At 53.6% G+C, this 13848-nt stretch overlaps 1 protein-coding gene across 1 annotated transcript in view; it reads right to left on the bottom strand.

The window, feature by feature from the left end:
* Positions 1-13848, bottom strand: part of Col22a1 (collagen type XXII alpha 1 chain) — a 208304-nt gene that overhangs the window by 165636 nt on the left and 28820 nt on the right. Inside the window, exons 4-6 of the mRNA XM_071602419.1 lie at positions 9600-9711; positions 4775-4898; positions 44-319 (exon numbers count right to left, since the gene is read on the bottom strand). Of these exons, the coding sequence (XP_071458520.1) occupies positions 44-319; positions 4775-4898; positions 9600-9711 (512 nt within the window). The remainder of the gene's footprint in view (positions 1-43; positions 320-4774; positions 4899-9599; positions 9712-13848) is intronic.

Here is a 13848-nt window from a genome sequence, read left to right as displayed (position 1 = left end):
TTCTGTAGGCTAAGTGAAGCCCTGCACGGGCCCTGGGACTCACGTCAATGGGCACGCTGTCATACAGACGCTTGCCAATCACAGTCTTGCCCTGGATGTCGATGTTCTCTCTCTCCTGGATGGGCAGCGTCTGCACCAGTGCACAGTCGATGTAGAGGGAGACGTTCTGGGCCTGGATGCTCAGGGCCACCTTGTGCCAGTCTCGGTCAAAGAGGTCGCTGACCCGGGGACCTCGGAAGACCACCCTGACGGCATCTGTCATGGCACCGACGGCACTGTACTCCACAGCCTTGTTCTCACCGTCCAGCCGGATGGAGACCTGGGAAGAGGCACCAGAGACTCCGAGAGCACCTAATAGGCTTTAGCTTCATGGGACCATGCAACAGGAGAAGCGCAGGGGATGGCAGAGGCCGGCCCCCTCAAGCTGAGTCAGAGCCTCGCTGTGACTCCTACCTGCTCAACTGCTGTCTGACCTCAGGCCAGTCACGTCACCTCTCTGAGCTTTCTCCTTGGTGCAAGGGCATCAGGAGCTGCCCTGAGCCCCAGGTCAAGTGGAATAACCACTCATGTCAGCCTAGGGGCCCCAAACTCACCTGCCTGGAGGGGCTATGCAGGTAAGAGAGGCTTTGTAACAGGCAGGTCAACTGGTGCGGAGGAAGTGAAGTCACAAGACCACCCAGAAATCCAAGCTAGCTTCAGGGTCTCTTACAACCCTGGGTGGGCTAAACCAAACATGTTGTGTGGGGTGCTGGGTACCAGACTGGCCGTGTCTGTCAACCAGCACTGTTTGTCACCCTGAAGATTCGGTAGGAGCTCCAGTGGAGTAAGCCCCTTGGTGGCAGAGGCTCTTCATCTGGGTCATTGGAGAAGACAGCCTGTGCGCAATGCCTCTGGCCGAGGGCCAGCTTGGAAGAAAGCTCTGCTTGTGTTTGCTCTGTAAGAATGAATGGCTGAACACGTTCCCAGCCGCACGCTCTTTCTTCATCCTCTCTACAGAACTCGTGGAACATCCTCTGTGACAGGCAAGTCCAGCAACAATGGAGCAGAGGGAAACTTCACTGGGGCGTGAACGTGGGGGACGTGCAGTGAGAATTCATGGAGTGGATGAGTGGAAGGGCACATGCCCGCTCCTCCTCTGTGGCGTCCGTCTTCCTCTGCCCTGACCTGCCTGCGGGCTCCCTGCACCCAGAGTCTGACCTGCAAGGCTCCACCCCTTCGGCTCCTGAGCCCTTGGCCTACAGTTGAGGTTAGCCCCACAAAGCCCACTGGAGCAGAGATCAAAGGGCAGCAAGAGAAAGGGGCGGCCATCTGTTGCCCCACCTCCTGGCTTCCCTAGGCCTCCAGAGTGGCCATTCCTCCCTGTGCCATGGCTCCTTGGGGGCCTCCCTGCTCACCATCTCACCACACACGCATCTTCCCAGGTAGTGGCTTGCCCAGAGTTCCTTCTGAACCCCTTAACACACACCCTCATCCGCATTCTCACCTCAAACCCTTCCTGCTCCATCCAAATGTGCATTAGGCATTTGGGTCCCCTAGGCTGTTGGCTGCCTCACTAACCCAAACCAGTAAGTCACTTTAGAGCTGTGTGGCCTGAGGCAAGTTATTTAACCTCTCTGTACTGCTTCCTCATCTATAAGATGGGAACAACAGTAGTACCTACTTCCTCAACCTGCTGTGAGATGGAAATGAATAAGTATGCGTGTCAACAATCAACAGGGTACTGCTGTGCCAGCACTGTTCCAAACCTTGGTCAGATAACCTGAGCAAGTGACTTCCGAGACACCACTGTACCCGACCCTTCCCCAGTGGACACAAAGCAAGTGGACCCTGAGGTCCCCAGGCATGCTGACTTGCTCACATCTGCATAGCACGCGCTGAGATGTCAGCATGTGGAATCCTCCTCATCTCACGTCCACCCGTTTACTCTCTGCCTTCCTCACCCTCTCTCTCCTCTCCTGTTCACCTCTGCAACTCCAGCTCCATGAAGGACACATGGGGGACTCCGTAAAAAATGTAGTGAATGAATGAATGAATGAACAAGTGCACGCAAGTCCTCTGCAGGGACCAGCCTCAGCCAGCATGACACTGCCCAGGCCTTCTGGACACTCTTTCTGGGCACAAGCCCTCAGTATAACCAAGGAGGACCATGGATAAACTAACCGTCTCACTTGTTTATGATCATGGATAGGGTAAAAACAGAGCTGTGGGCCCCACCTAATACTCTAACACTCCTAGTGTGCACACTCGAATGCTCTCATGACTACACATGGTCTTCTCTTTCTTCAGAATAATCTCACAGACTTAACCTGTGTCCCTGCGACCTTCAGGACTTGGTCACTTCCTGAGGACTTGGTCATCCCGTGGATGTTTCAATCTCCGTCAGCGTACAGAGCAAGGAAAGGCACCCACAGGCCCACGGAAGCCTCGTGTCTACCAGCACTCACTGGGTGGCTTCGGGAAAGGCACTTCACCTCTCAGACCCATCAGCCAACCCTATTGGTTCCATCTTCAAAGCACGTTCTGAGTTTGGTTATTTCTTCCCATTTCTCTGTCCCTGCCTGGTCTGAGTGAGCATCACCCGCCTGGACTATGACCACAGCCTCCTCACCAACGCATCCGCCCCTAAGCATGCACCCAGACAGAGGCCACTCTCCAACACGAAGCCCCACATGCTTCCTCTCAGCTCTTCGTCCATGTCCCATGGTGGGACATGGCAGGCGCCCAGTCCCAGCAGCCAGACCTGAGAAACTGGAGAAGCAAATTCACATAACCAGCAGCCCCTGAGACACATGGACCCTCTGCTCCAGCCACACAGGACTCCTTCCTTTCCCTTTATCATATCTGGAGTGAGTGAGTGCCCCACATGACCACGAGCAAAACTACTAGCTTCGAAGGGTGCTTGTAAACACCCAGTGAGGTCCGCAGACCACGGCTCTGTCCGCAGGTCTGATGATCCTGTGCCTTAACCCCACGCTGCACACAGCTCACCTCCTGGCAGGCCCATTCCCTGTATTTGGCCTGCAATTCCCAAAGGCACAGAGGTGACCGTGTGGGCAAATCCAGCAAAGGGCACTAAACCAAGGCTTGCCTAGGGAAAGTGAACCGCCAGGTGTCTCTCCAAACATGAGCCACAAGACTTTCGAGGTAAACTCATCCTCTGCGTGGCTCTGCAGTAACAGCCCTGCTCTTTCCGGCAGAAGGAGGACAGGATACCGACGGGGCAGACGGGGATCACACGGCTCTGCAAATGCCATGAAAGAAGAGAACCCAGACAGGGGGTGGTGCGGGCTCACCCACAGGAATGTCATGGCAGGCGCCCAGTCCCACCAGCCAGACCTGAGAAACTGGAGAGGCAAATTCACATAACAGGAGACACAGAAGGACGGGGTTCAGTGGGCTGCCTCCCCTCCAGAAAAGTGGCCTCCCTCCACAGGAGAGTCTCAAGCCCTCCTTCCGCTCTTGGGAAACACTGGGCCTCTCTCGGCAGTTACCCCTGAAGATGTGCATGTCTCAGTTGACCAGGGATGCTGCAGAGGTCACTCGGGGCAGGCTTACGGCCGGGCCAGCTGAGCACATAGTGCAAAGCACAGCCCGGGAGAGCACGGCCTGGCTTCCCAGCTCAACTCTGCGAACGGTTGGGCAAAGTCCTCATCCCCCTGTGGCTCCAACTTCTCCTCTGTGAGAGGCGGACAGGAGAAGCTGCTCAAGGCTGTGATGAGGACTGAGTGAGTTGAGATCACCCAGAGCCATCCCTGGCCCCCACCAAGAGCATGTGCGTGCTGGTACACAGAGAGTGCCTTGCCAGATCCGGCTCCAGTCGCAGGACAGGAACTGGCTGCTTTGGAGGAGTCAAGATGATTGCGACTATGTATCTGTCGAATCACTTGAGCATGTTTTTGTTTTATTTTATCCCCACACAAAAATTTAGACTGTGTCCCCCAGCTGAAGGTGAGCAGCATCTGCACCAGGCTCCGCTTCCAGGAGAGGACACAGATGTGGCCCGTCTGCAAGCTCTGAGAATGAGAGGGTTTGTAGAGAAGGGAAGGTAGAACTGCTTTCATCTCAAGCCAACAGACTGTGTGACGGCTTTGACTTTGAGATTTGGCTTTCCTCACTGAGCTACGTGCCGCTGACGGGCCATTCTACCCTGGAGACACCCAGAGGTGGGCGAAGACAAAGTTCAGAGCTTCAGTCATAAGAAACCCTAAGAAATCAAAGAAAACCTACTCTATTCATCAGAAGGGACCTGTTCCTGACAAGCTTTTATTATGTATCAGAACTATTCTGGATAATGTTTGCATATGTCATTTTATGTGACTCTTCTAACAACCATTCATGGCAGATAGTCTCTGTTTTCCATTTTCCAGCTGAGAAGCAAGACTCAGAGCAAGTTTGGTCCCAAGGGTCACACTCAGAGAGGAGTGGACACAAGGTCCCACTCAGGTCTATCTGACGCTGGCCCATCTCTTCTGCTATGTCACAAAGCTGTGTCACTCATGGCACCAACACAGAGCTGTTGGCCACCTCTCTGCCTGGGCAGGGTCCCTGAGGACAGGAGCTAGGTTCTCTTCCCTGGAATGCCCTGCCCTGGATGATCAGGGAAAGCAGGTCATGTGACTGCTCCCTGAAGGTTCCCTGAGGCTCTGTACACCTGACCCTCTGCCTCTCTAGGTCCGGGACTAAGCTCCTGGAGGAAACACGGTGGCAGATGCCATCCCCGGGGAGAAGGAAACAGCGAGCGCTGGGACCCTTGAGACGCACAGGCGGCCGGTACCTGCGGGATGCCATACTGGTCGATGACCTGCCAGATATACCAGTCTTCTTTCCGAGATGTTTTCCTGAGCCGGAAGGTTGTGACGAAGGCATATTCATCAGGAAGACCTTGGGGAAACACGTCCCTGGGGAGAAACAGACAACACCAAGCTTAGCAAGGAGAGCAGGGCTGGCAGCGGAAGGCCACACGCCTGTCACCTTGAATCCTGCCAACCCAACCTCCTGAATATTTCTACACCCACCTTCTTGGCCTACAAATGCTGCTTCTTCCCGAGGTCAGGAAGAACTTCTGTAGACCCTGAGCTGGTGGCCCTGCATTGCCTTCCCACCCCTGCCCTCGGCACCCTGCAGAACACCCTGCAGTCACTCCGTGGTCACTGTGACTGACCATCAACAAGGAATGCCAAGTGGCCACTCCCCCAGGACCAAGCGCCACGGAGACTCCTCACCATCACCTCTCCCCGCCCTGCTCCTTCTCAGAAGGCCAAACTGCGATGTCTTACACTACTTTGTCCCAGGACACCACGGTCACAATGTCTGTGTCCCCCCCCCCCCGCCAAATTCACGTATTGAGACACTAACCCCCAAGATGGGGCTTTGAGGAGGTGAAGGGATCCTGAAGGTGGAACCCTCATGGGGAGACTGGGGACTTGTGAACGGTCCCATGGAGCTTGTTCACTCCTCGCCTCACGTGGGGTTACAGTGAGAAGACCACCATCTGTGGGGATCAGTCTTACCCTCCCTGGCCTCCAGATCTGGGAGAAATGCATTTTTGTTGTTTTGGAACCACCTGGGAAATGGCACTTAGACTGAGGCACAAGACGCCCTCTGCTCTCCCTCAAGCCCTGGTTCAGCCCAGCCCACTGTGGGTTACCCTATCACCTGGAGGCGTCCACAATTCCCTGCTCCACCCTAACCAGTCCCAAACTGCCTCTTGTCTTCCAAATTCAGCAATGAAAATTGTTAATTTGCTCCTTCGAGCACCCAGTCATTCAGCAAGATCCCAGCCCCCATCTCTCTGTGCTCCCGGGCATCCTCAGCCCACTGTCCTGCATCTCCACCCATCCCACACACCGAGGCTCCTGAGCAAACTCCCGACCTCTCAGGGCAGCTCCTCACCCCTAACCCGCTGGGACAGCAAAGGACTTGGCATCCCTGCTGGTAGCTGGTGATCTCCTTCACCACAGGGTTCTGGGAAAAGTTATCCACACACTCACTCTCTCCCCATTTGCTCAACTCATGGCCACCTGGCCTCTTTCCCTCCATCTCCCCACATTTTCCTCAAGAGGTCCCCAGCGAGGAAATACTTACAAGTCCCTGTCCCTCGGCACCTACCACAGAGCTCAGAGTGTGCAGGCATGCCAACTTTGAACACCATCAATATTCTGGTTCCGTAGAGAAATCCTTTCCCCGTCCATAATGCAGGGCCTGTATAATTTCCCCAGAGGAAGTGTCCCAGCAGGCCTGGCCACCTAGCAACACCACTGGACCCACTCATTAGATGACAAGAGCATTTCTCCTACCCGAGCTGTCACTCACACACACACACACACACACACACACACACACACCCTCCAGCTCCTCCAAATGTTGCAGGGGGAAAGTTCCCCAGGTGGAGACCACAGATCTCTCCTGGACACAAATCCTCTCAAAATGAAGTTTAGCTTACTTTTCTGTAGTGTTTTTTTTTTTTTTTTAAGATTCAATAAATTACTCACAGATGATCTCTTTGATATAAGATTCTAAGATTTCATTTAAAAATAAGTATTGGTTGAGGGCTCGATGCAGGCCCAACTGATCTGTGATGCACAGGTCACCTCTCCTGTGAAGAAATCACGCAGAAACCATTTGATGCTCACGCTACAGGTAAGGGCACTCAGGCCCTGCAGGTTAACCTGATGCAGCAGGGCAGAGCCCCCACCCAGGGGCCTGAATGTCGGCTGACTGCGCCTTCATTTTCATCGCCACTGGAGGAGGTGGAAACTGTCTGGCCAGACAGCCAGGAAGGGAAGTGGGAGGCAGCTGGGTTCCTGGTTCTCAGATTTGCAGATCCTCAGGGACCCTTCATTTAGCTGTAGAACCTGTGGCCAAAGACTCATCCTCTCGGAACCTTAGTGCACACATCTATGACAGGAGGTGGCCCAGCAGCTATTCAATGTCAGTCCCTGCACTGAGATTTCACCCAGGACCACTCCCAGGCAGAAGAACATCCCATCACTCACAGCACTTGGGAGTACCCAGAATTCAGGGACAGCCTTGCTCACTGCCCACGGGGGAAGACAAGCGTTCCCAGTGTGTCACAGACACAGATTTGGTAGCCACAAATCTCCTCCTTATTTCCTCAGTGAGTCCAACTCTCTTGTTATTTTCTTTCTGAACAGACTCTCTTCTTTTAAGTACATACACACACACACACACACACACGCACACACACACATATCCCAAGAAAAAGTCAGTACAGTCAAGGGGGGAGGCCCTGACAGAATGTTCGAGAAGGAAAATGTCATAATCTAATCCTTTCCGCATGAATTTAGCAGATTATGGGGCAGCAGTGCCAAGGGCAAGGGTCTAGAGCTAGAGGCCCTGAGTGTGAGGCCCACTTCCTCTTCCCACAACTGTGAGGCTTTGAACCAGTTACTGCCTCATTTAGAGTCTCAAATGTTGAATAGATAAATGAGATTAATGCCTGCCTAGTTTATCTCATTTTATTGTAGTGAGAAATAAATCAGATAAGACACATAAAATGCCCTTTGCATATCCAACAAGAGATCAAAAAGCATACATGTTGAAAGTGTCATCCCTTTTCAAGATGAGTAAAATTACCCTGCAGATTGTGTGTGTGTGTGTGTGTGTGTGTGTGTGTATAAATTTCAAAGCTTTAGAAATTAATGCAAAATTTTTCTTCCTTAAAATTTCAGAGCTTCGTGGGCTTGATGTTGTTTCTGGAATTTTGCCATTAAGACAAATGTGAACCATGTAGAAAGTCCTTCTTAGGACAACTGTGAACATAACATGAGCTCAAGTCCATTACCCAGAAACCATGTCCCGGGCAGCATTCCATAGAACAGCACCCAAAGCAATGTTCAGGTTTGGCTGGGTGTGGTGGCACAAGCCTGTAATCCCAGAACTCAGGAGGCTGAGGCAGAAGATCACAAGTTTGAGGCCAGCCTCGGCATCTTAGCGAGACTCTCAGTCACTTAGCATGACCATGTCTCAAAATAAAAAGTTAAAAGGGTTGGGGTCATGGCTCAGTGGTAGACCACCCCTGGGTTCAATCCCCAGTACCAAACCAAAAATAATAAAATAACACATTCTATTGATGAGGCATCATTAGGAAGTGGGAGGCTCCTGTTGGGCCCTTGCTTCAGATTTGAACTTTGACTTCCTCTCCTTTGTCTCCTCCTCTCCCAGTCACACTCTCCTGTGAGGAGAAGTTATACGAGGCTTTTTCTATTTACAAGGCCTATGGCTGGGGAGTCGCACCGGGGTCATGATGTGAGACGAAGCCTAGAGTCCACCCAACCCCTGCGCTTGCCACCTCCAGGTCAGCAAGAAGCCAGGCTCTGGAGAGGAGGGGATTTGCCTCATTAACTCTCCTTGGGGTCACCTCGTGGAAGGCAGGCGCTGGAGCCACAGATGAGGTGAGCCAGGCCAGGGGCACAGCTGGCATATGGAGGATGCTCACCGAGCTGAAGGACCGCACGTACAAGCGCAAACCCGACCTGACGTGCGGGCACCTCCCCCAGCTGGCACCTGCAGGGCAGGCACCATGGCTGTGGCTCCCCACTCTCTCGCTCAGCACAGATCCGCTGGTCCCAGACTCTGGTTCCGAGCTTCCCCAAGGGGCTTCGGACTGTGCGAGGGGAAGCGGCCTGGGCCTGTCCCTGAAGGCCATCTGCACGGCTGATTAACAACAGCAAGTGTGTGCGTGTGTGGTGCAGGAACGCAGGTTGTGAGCAGAGTGCCCAAAGGGACAGCCTTTTGGTCCAGGAGCTCAGAGACAGTGTCCTGGAAACTCCATGGTGAAGCCCTCCCTGAAGGAGGAGGAGAGCAGGGGTCTCAGGTTGGGGAAAGACATCCACAAAGCCGTGGGATGGCAGGTGTCTGCCAGGCTGGCAGAACGGAGATGGGCCGGTGGCGAGGGAGGCCAGGTGGCCAGGTCTCACAGGGGCCATTTGCTTGGAAGCAATTAAAGAGTTTTAAGATGGAGACGGGGTGGCAGCATGCAGCATCATTTCTGCTTTCAAATGATCTGTCTGCAGTGAGAAAAACTGAGCCTTTGTTTGGGATCCTGTTTAGCCCTTGACCTGAAACCCACTGGGTGTCAGACGCTGGCCAGACCTTTACACAGATCCTCTCTGGGACAGTGCAGGGCGGGGACATTCCCCTCTGTTGGAAAAGAGAGCACCAAGGCACAGAGGGTGAGACCAGCCCTAGTCAACATGCAGCTGGGACTCCACTGGCCAGAACCGCTGGGTGATTCTGGGATGGACTGTGTCCACATGCATTGCAGCCCTGGTCTGTAGGAGGTGCTATGTACCACTGACCTTTATGTTTGTTACTTAAATTGATAGAAAAATGTATATGATTAATGCCCGATGTGTATGGAGCAATGGGCATAAAAGGACCAGAGAAGTGTTAAGTAGGTCAAGAACACTAGAAGGTCAAGGACACAGGTTGGATTTTCAGTCTGTGGTTTCATCTTCCTGGGACCACTGAGGCACAAAGCCCAACTCAGCACCTGTGTGCCACTGTAGCTGCCAGTCCCCCTCCTGCCCTTTCCCAAGGCTTCCAGGCTGGGTCTGGAAGGAGATGTAACCACTCACTCTGTCCTCTGCACCACGGGGAAGGATCCCATCCGAACGTAGGAACTCTGTGCTCCGTTCTCTCTCCTCCCCAAGATTTCCTTCACACTGAACAAATCCATCAGGTCAAAACCTGTGCAAAGAGAAGAAGTGGGAGTGAGCTCCACAGAGGGAGAGTGTGAGGGGCAAGGAAGGCACCGTGCTCTCTGGAAGGTGGCCTGCCACCCTGCCAGAGGACAGAGGTGCTGCAAGAATTGATGTCCAGGGAAAACAGGGCCACCCCGACAGAGGGCTCCCACACCCATCCCAGCAAGAAGGTGCAGGGGATGCAGCTGCTGTGCTCCCACAGGAGCGGGAACACCCAGGACATCCTGGATCACAACCAAGCACATGACAAATGGGAGGCGGCTGGTGTCTCCTGCCGCCAGGCCTGGTTGCTGCAAAAGCCCCGAGCACGTGCTGGCTCCACAGCAAGCCCTCAATTGAAGGGCTTTCCTTCCTGCTGCTACAATTTTTGTTTTGATTATAGTTTGGTAGCATTTAAGTTTCCCGACTTAAAGATATATCCCAGAGAAGAAGACATTCTTCAGGATATTGCACCAGTGAAAGGTGCTTTTGCTGGGTTAGTTTCCCCCCATAGAGGCCCTGAGTGTCATTGTCAATGTAAAGTGATGTGACAAGCAGGGCCTGGGCTGGGTTGAGGGATGGGGTGTAACCTGCCCAGGCCCACATCTGCATCTGTGCGAGGCTGGCAAGTCCCGTACCCAGCAGGAGCCTCCAGCCCTTGCTTGTAGAAGGAAGGCCACAGTGTCCACCAGACAGGGCTGCTGTGACAACTGGATAAGGTCCTGCACTCACTCTGCAGACAGCCGGAAGTCCACAGAGCTGGAGTGACCAGACGCCGTCCACCACAGCACTTCCCGAGCCACATCTCCCTAGGGTGGGATGCTTTACAAAGCTGTCCAGACCCGTCTGGAGGGCTGATGGGTTTTGCAGGCCAGCTCCTCAGAGGGGCCCGGTGGAGGCTGACAGCAGACACCACACTGACTGGGGACTGTGGCCTCGGGCCCGGGGCAGCTCTCCCAGGGTAGAGGGAGGCTGAGAGGTCAGCCGGGATGGAATAGCTGCGCATCCCCAGGGCGGCACAAGGCTTGCCATCAGTGGCACGTCACCCATGACTTCACTCCAAGTCCCTTGCTCTCTCCACCATTCTAAGATGCTGCCATGGAAATGAGCTCACAGGGCTCACGTGATAATGGCCAAAGCCCCTTCCACCACCGAGATTGCTTATCCATTCCCGACCTGATTTAGAGAAGCTGCTCGGTGTCGAGTCCTGAGGGAGGATGGGCAGGGAGGGAAGGGGTTTCATGCTGATGGGGATTTGGGGTTTTAGAATCAGACAGGGCTGGGTTGTGCTTGCAACCACGATGCCCTTGCTGTGTGGCCTCGGGCAGGTTGCCTGACATCCCTGTTCCCTGGTTTCTTCATCTGTTTAAAGGGGATTGCTCTGGAAGGTGCCTCGGGATTTCTGTGACTTGAACAACAGAACACGATGCTCTGCCTGCATGCCTGCCATACAGCAAGTGGCCCGCAATGAAGCTTTTATATTGATCACTTTCTTGTCATAATGATTGCAGCTTCCTCTGCCACTTCCCCCAGAACACCCCACTGTCACCTGGTTATACGAGACCAGATTTCCAAAGAGCAAATTCAGCAAAGAGCAGTCGCCACTCCCATCAGGGAAGAGTCCTGCATGGATCCCGCAGGACCCCTGAGCTGCAGGAGACAGGCAGCACCAGGCGGAGGGAGAAACTCACTAAAGGACACAGAGGACAGCCTCCCCACTGCTCCCTCTGCACATGGGCCAGCGCAGCCCCCAGCCCATGTGGCAGGTTGTCAGGAGGCCCCTCTGTGGAGAGGGGACTTGCGGCCCAGAGACCTCAGTCCACATGTGGCCTCAGGCAGAGGCATGGGGGCCTGCAGCTCTGGGTGCCTAAGCAGCCCTGGAGGAACAGCTCTTGGGGCTGACAAGGCACCAGTGCAGGGGCTTGGACAACCCACCGGCCTGCCACGTGCATGGGCCCCGAGAACCATCTTAGCAGGGGGCTGGAGAGCCCAAATCAGTGGGGAGGGCTGCCACTTGGGACTGGAGGACACTGGCCGAGAAGACCTGCAGGGCCCTGTAGTTTGAGGTTCTGTGGAGCAACACCAAGTCCTTCACCAGCTGAAGGCACAGAGCCTGTGAGGTGGGAATGAGTTTTGGACTTGGCCCTTTCTGGGCCCTGAGGCCAGCCCAGTAATGGTGGGCAGTATGGTAGCATCCTGGGGGCTTCATTCCCAGTGACCTAGGGTGAGGGGTGCCCTTTGCAGGCTGAAGCCCACAGGGGAGCCCCCAGGGCCACAGCTTAAGGAAATCTGCCAAGTCTAGAGGGACTCGCACCCAATCCCCAGAGAGCCAGGGACCAGGACCCCAAAACAGGCCTGCTCGTCTGCTTCACAGCTTTGTCAGCTGTCACTAGAAGGTGCCACCTTCGTCTGAATTTCCCCTCAGCAGTTATATGTGGGAGAATTACAAGAAAAATGTTTTAGGAAAGCCGACCTCTGCTGTACTTTCTGGGTCCACTTTTATTGGCTTCAGTGAATGAAAAGGAAGGCTTAGCGATGACAAAATTTTCAACAACAAGCAATTTACTAGGTGGCAGCAAAAGGCACCCGAGAGAAAAGACAAATTGCCTGAAATAAATAAGAACTGGGAAGGGAAATGAGGTGGCGTGGAGCAAGGTGCCCTGAGGTAAGGCAACTGGTCAATGCAAAAGTCACCAGGGGCACCTTGCTGCGGCCAGAAGTCAGATAGGCAACTGGCAGTGTCCCCAGGATGCTCTGAGGGCCCCTCATGCCAGGCACCTACTGTGCACCCCTCATCCTGCAAAAACTGCACTGAACAGAGCTTTAGTGGACAGGCCAGAGCAGAGCTGCACAATCTCACCCCAGTTCTCCTTGTGCTTGTGCATTTCCATCATTTCACAAGGGAGTGGGCCCAGGGCCTGAGCTCAAGGTTTACAACTGAGCTTTGTGCCACTCAGTGAATGATGGGCATTTCCTCTAACATTCAGTATTTATCTCTGTTTATCCTAAATCCCTATCTGAGTAAGGGATTTGATTATCTGGATGTGGGGTCCCAGCTGGAAGGAGAAGGAAGCCCAAGTACAGGACCCGCAGCAGGCCTGCCATTCCTAAGCACCAGGAGCCAACTCCCAGGAAAGCTGTGTCACATTCTCAGTGCTAAGGATTTGCAGGTTGATTTTGACAGCTGAGGGACCCTCAGAGACTCTGGTCAGATCCACTGTTATCCAGTGGGGAAACTGAGGCTTCAGACCTTGACCCGTTGGCAGGCAATGGGGCCATCTAATATCCCTGTTTCAGTTTCCATCTTCTACCCCTGTCTGCCTCCTCGTTGTTCCAGATAACCCCGAAAATAGCCAGAGTCATTTAAGGAAATGCCTGGAGGTGAGGCTTTTGGGAACTGCATTTTTTCCAGAATACAAAAGCTGCTCAGATTACCCAGTTATATTTAAATTGGCAAGTCTGAGGCGCCATCTCTCTCTTCTCCCTCTTCAGCTTCAACCTAGCTGGATATTTTTCAGGGTGGTAATTATCATAGTAGACAGCAGATAGAGCAGGTTCTCTGTGGACTCAGAGCTGCATGGGCAGGTGTCTGCTCTGCCTGCAAATGGAGGCCCACCTGGCCCTGGGCATCATTTCCACGAAGCCTCCACAGAGGGGAGGGGAGGTTTCAGGACTCCACTGGTGTGGGTGGACCCGGGAGGATTCGTAACAGGCTGTCTCATTTCTACCCACCACCAAGCAGACTCTTCAGCAGGATCCTCCTCACGTCCAAAGACTAAAATACTCGTTCAGATCTGCATATTCATACATGCATACGCCAGTATGTGCAGACAGACATATAGGATTTGCACACACACAAACATGTGTACACACACATACCCACACAAGCACACTTTCTGATTCTTCCCAGCAAGAATCAGTAATTCTTAAGTAGAAAAAACAAAACAACACTGCTCTTGAGTAGGCAGAATGGCGGGAAAGCCTGAGTTGCAGGCCACACAGGCAGATTGATGGGCTCACTTGCCTTCCCTTTTTTCTCCTCCTCTCTCCTTTTCTTCCTTCCTCTCTTCTGCACTTCCTTCCTCCATCCATCTTGTGTCCACCTCCCATTCATCCAGCTCCCCTCTGCCCATCCCTGTTCTCA

The sequence above is a fragment of the Marmota flaviventris genome, chromosome 15, assembly GCF_047511675.1.
Source record: "Marmota flaviventris isolate mMarFla1 chromosome 15, mMarFla1.hap1, whole genome shotgun sequence".
Lineage (NCBI taxonomy): Eukaryota > Metazoa > Chordata > Mammalia > Rodentia > Sciuridae > Marmota > Marmota flaviventris.
The sequence above is the reverse complement of the archived record's forward strand: the minus strand, read 5'-3'. Positions and strand labels throughout refer to the sequence as shown.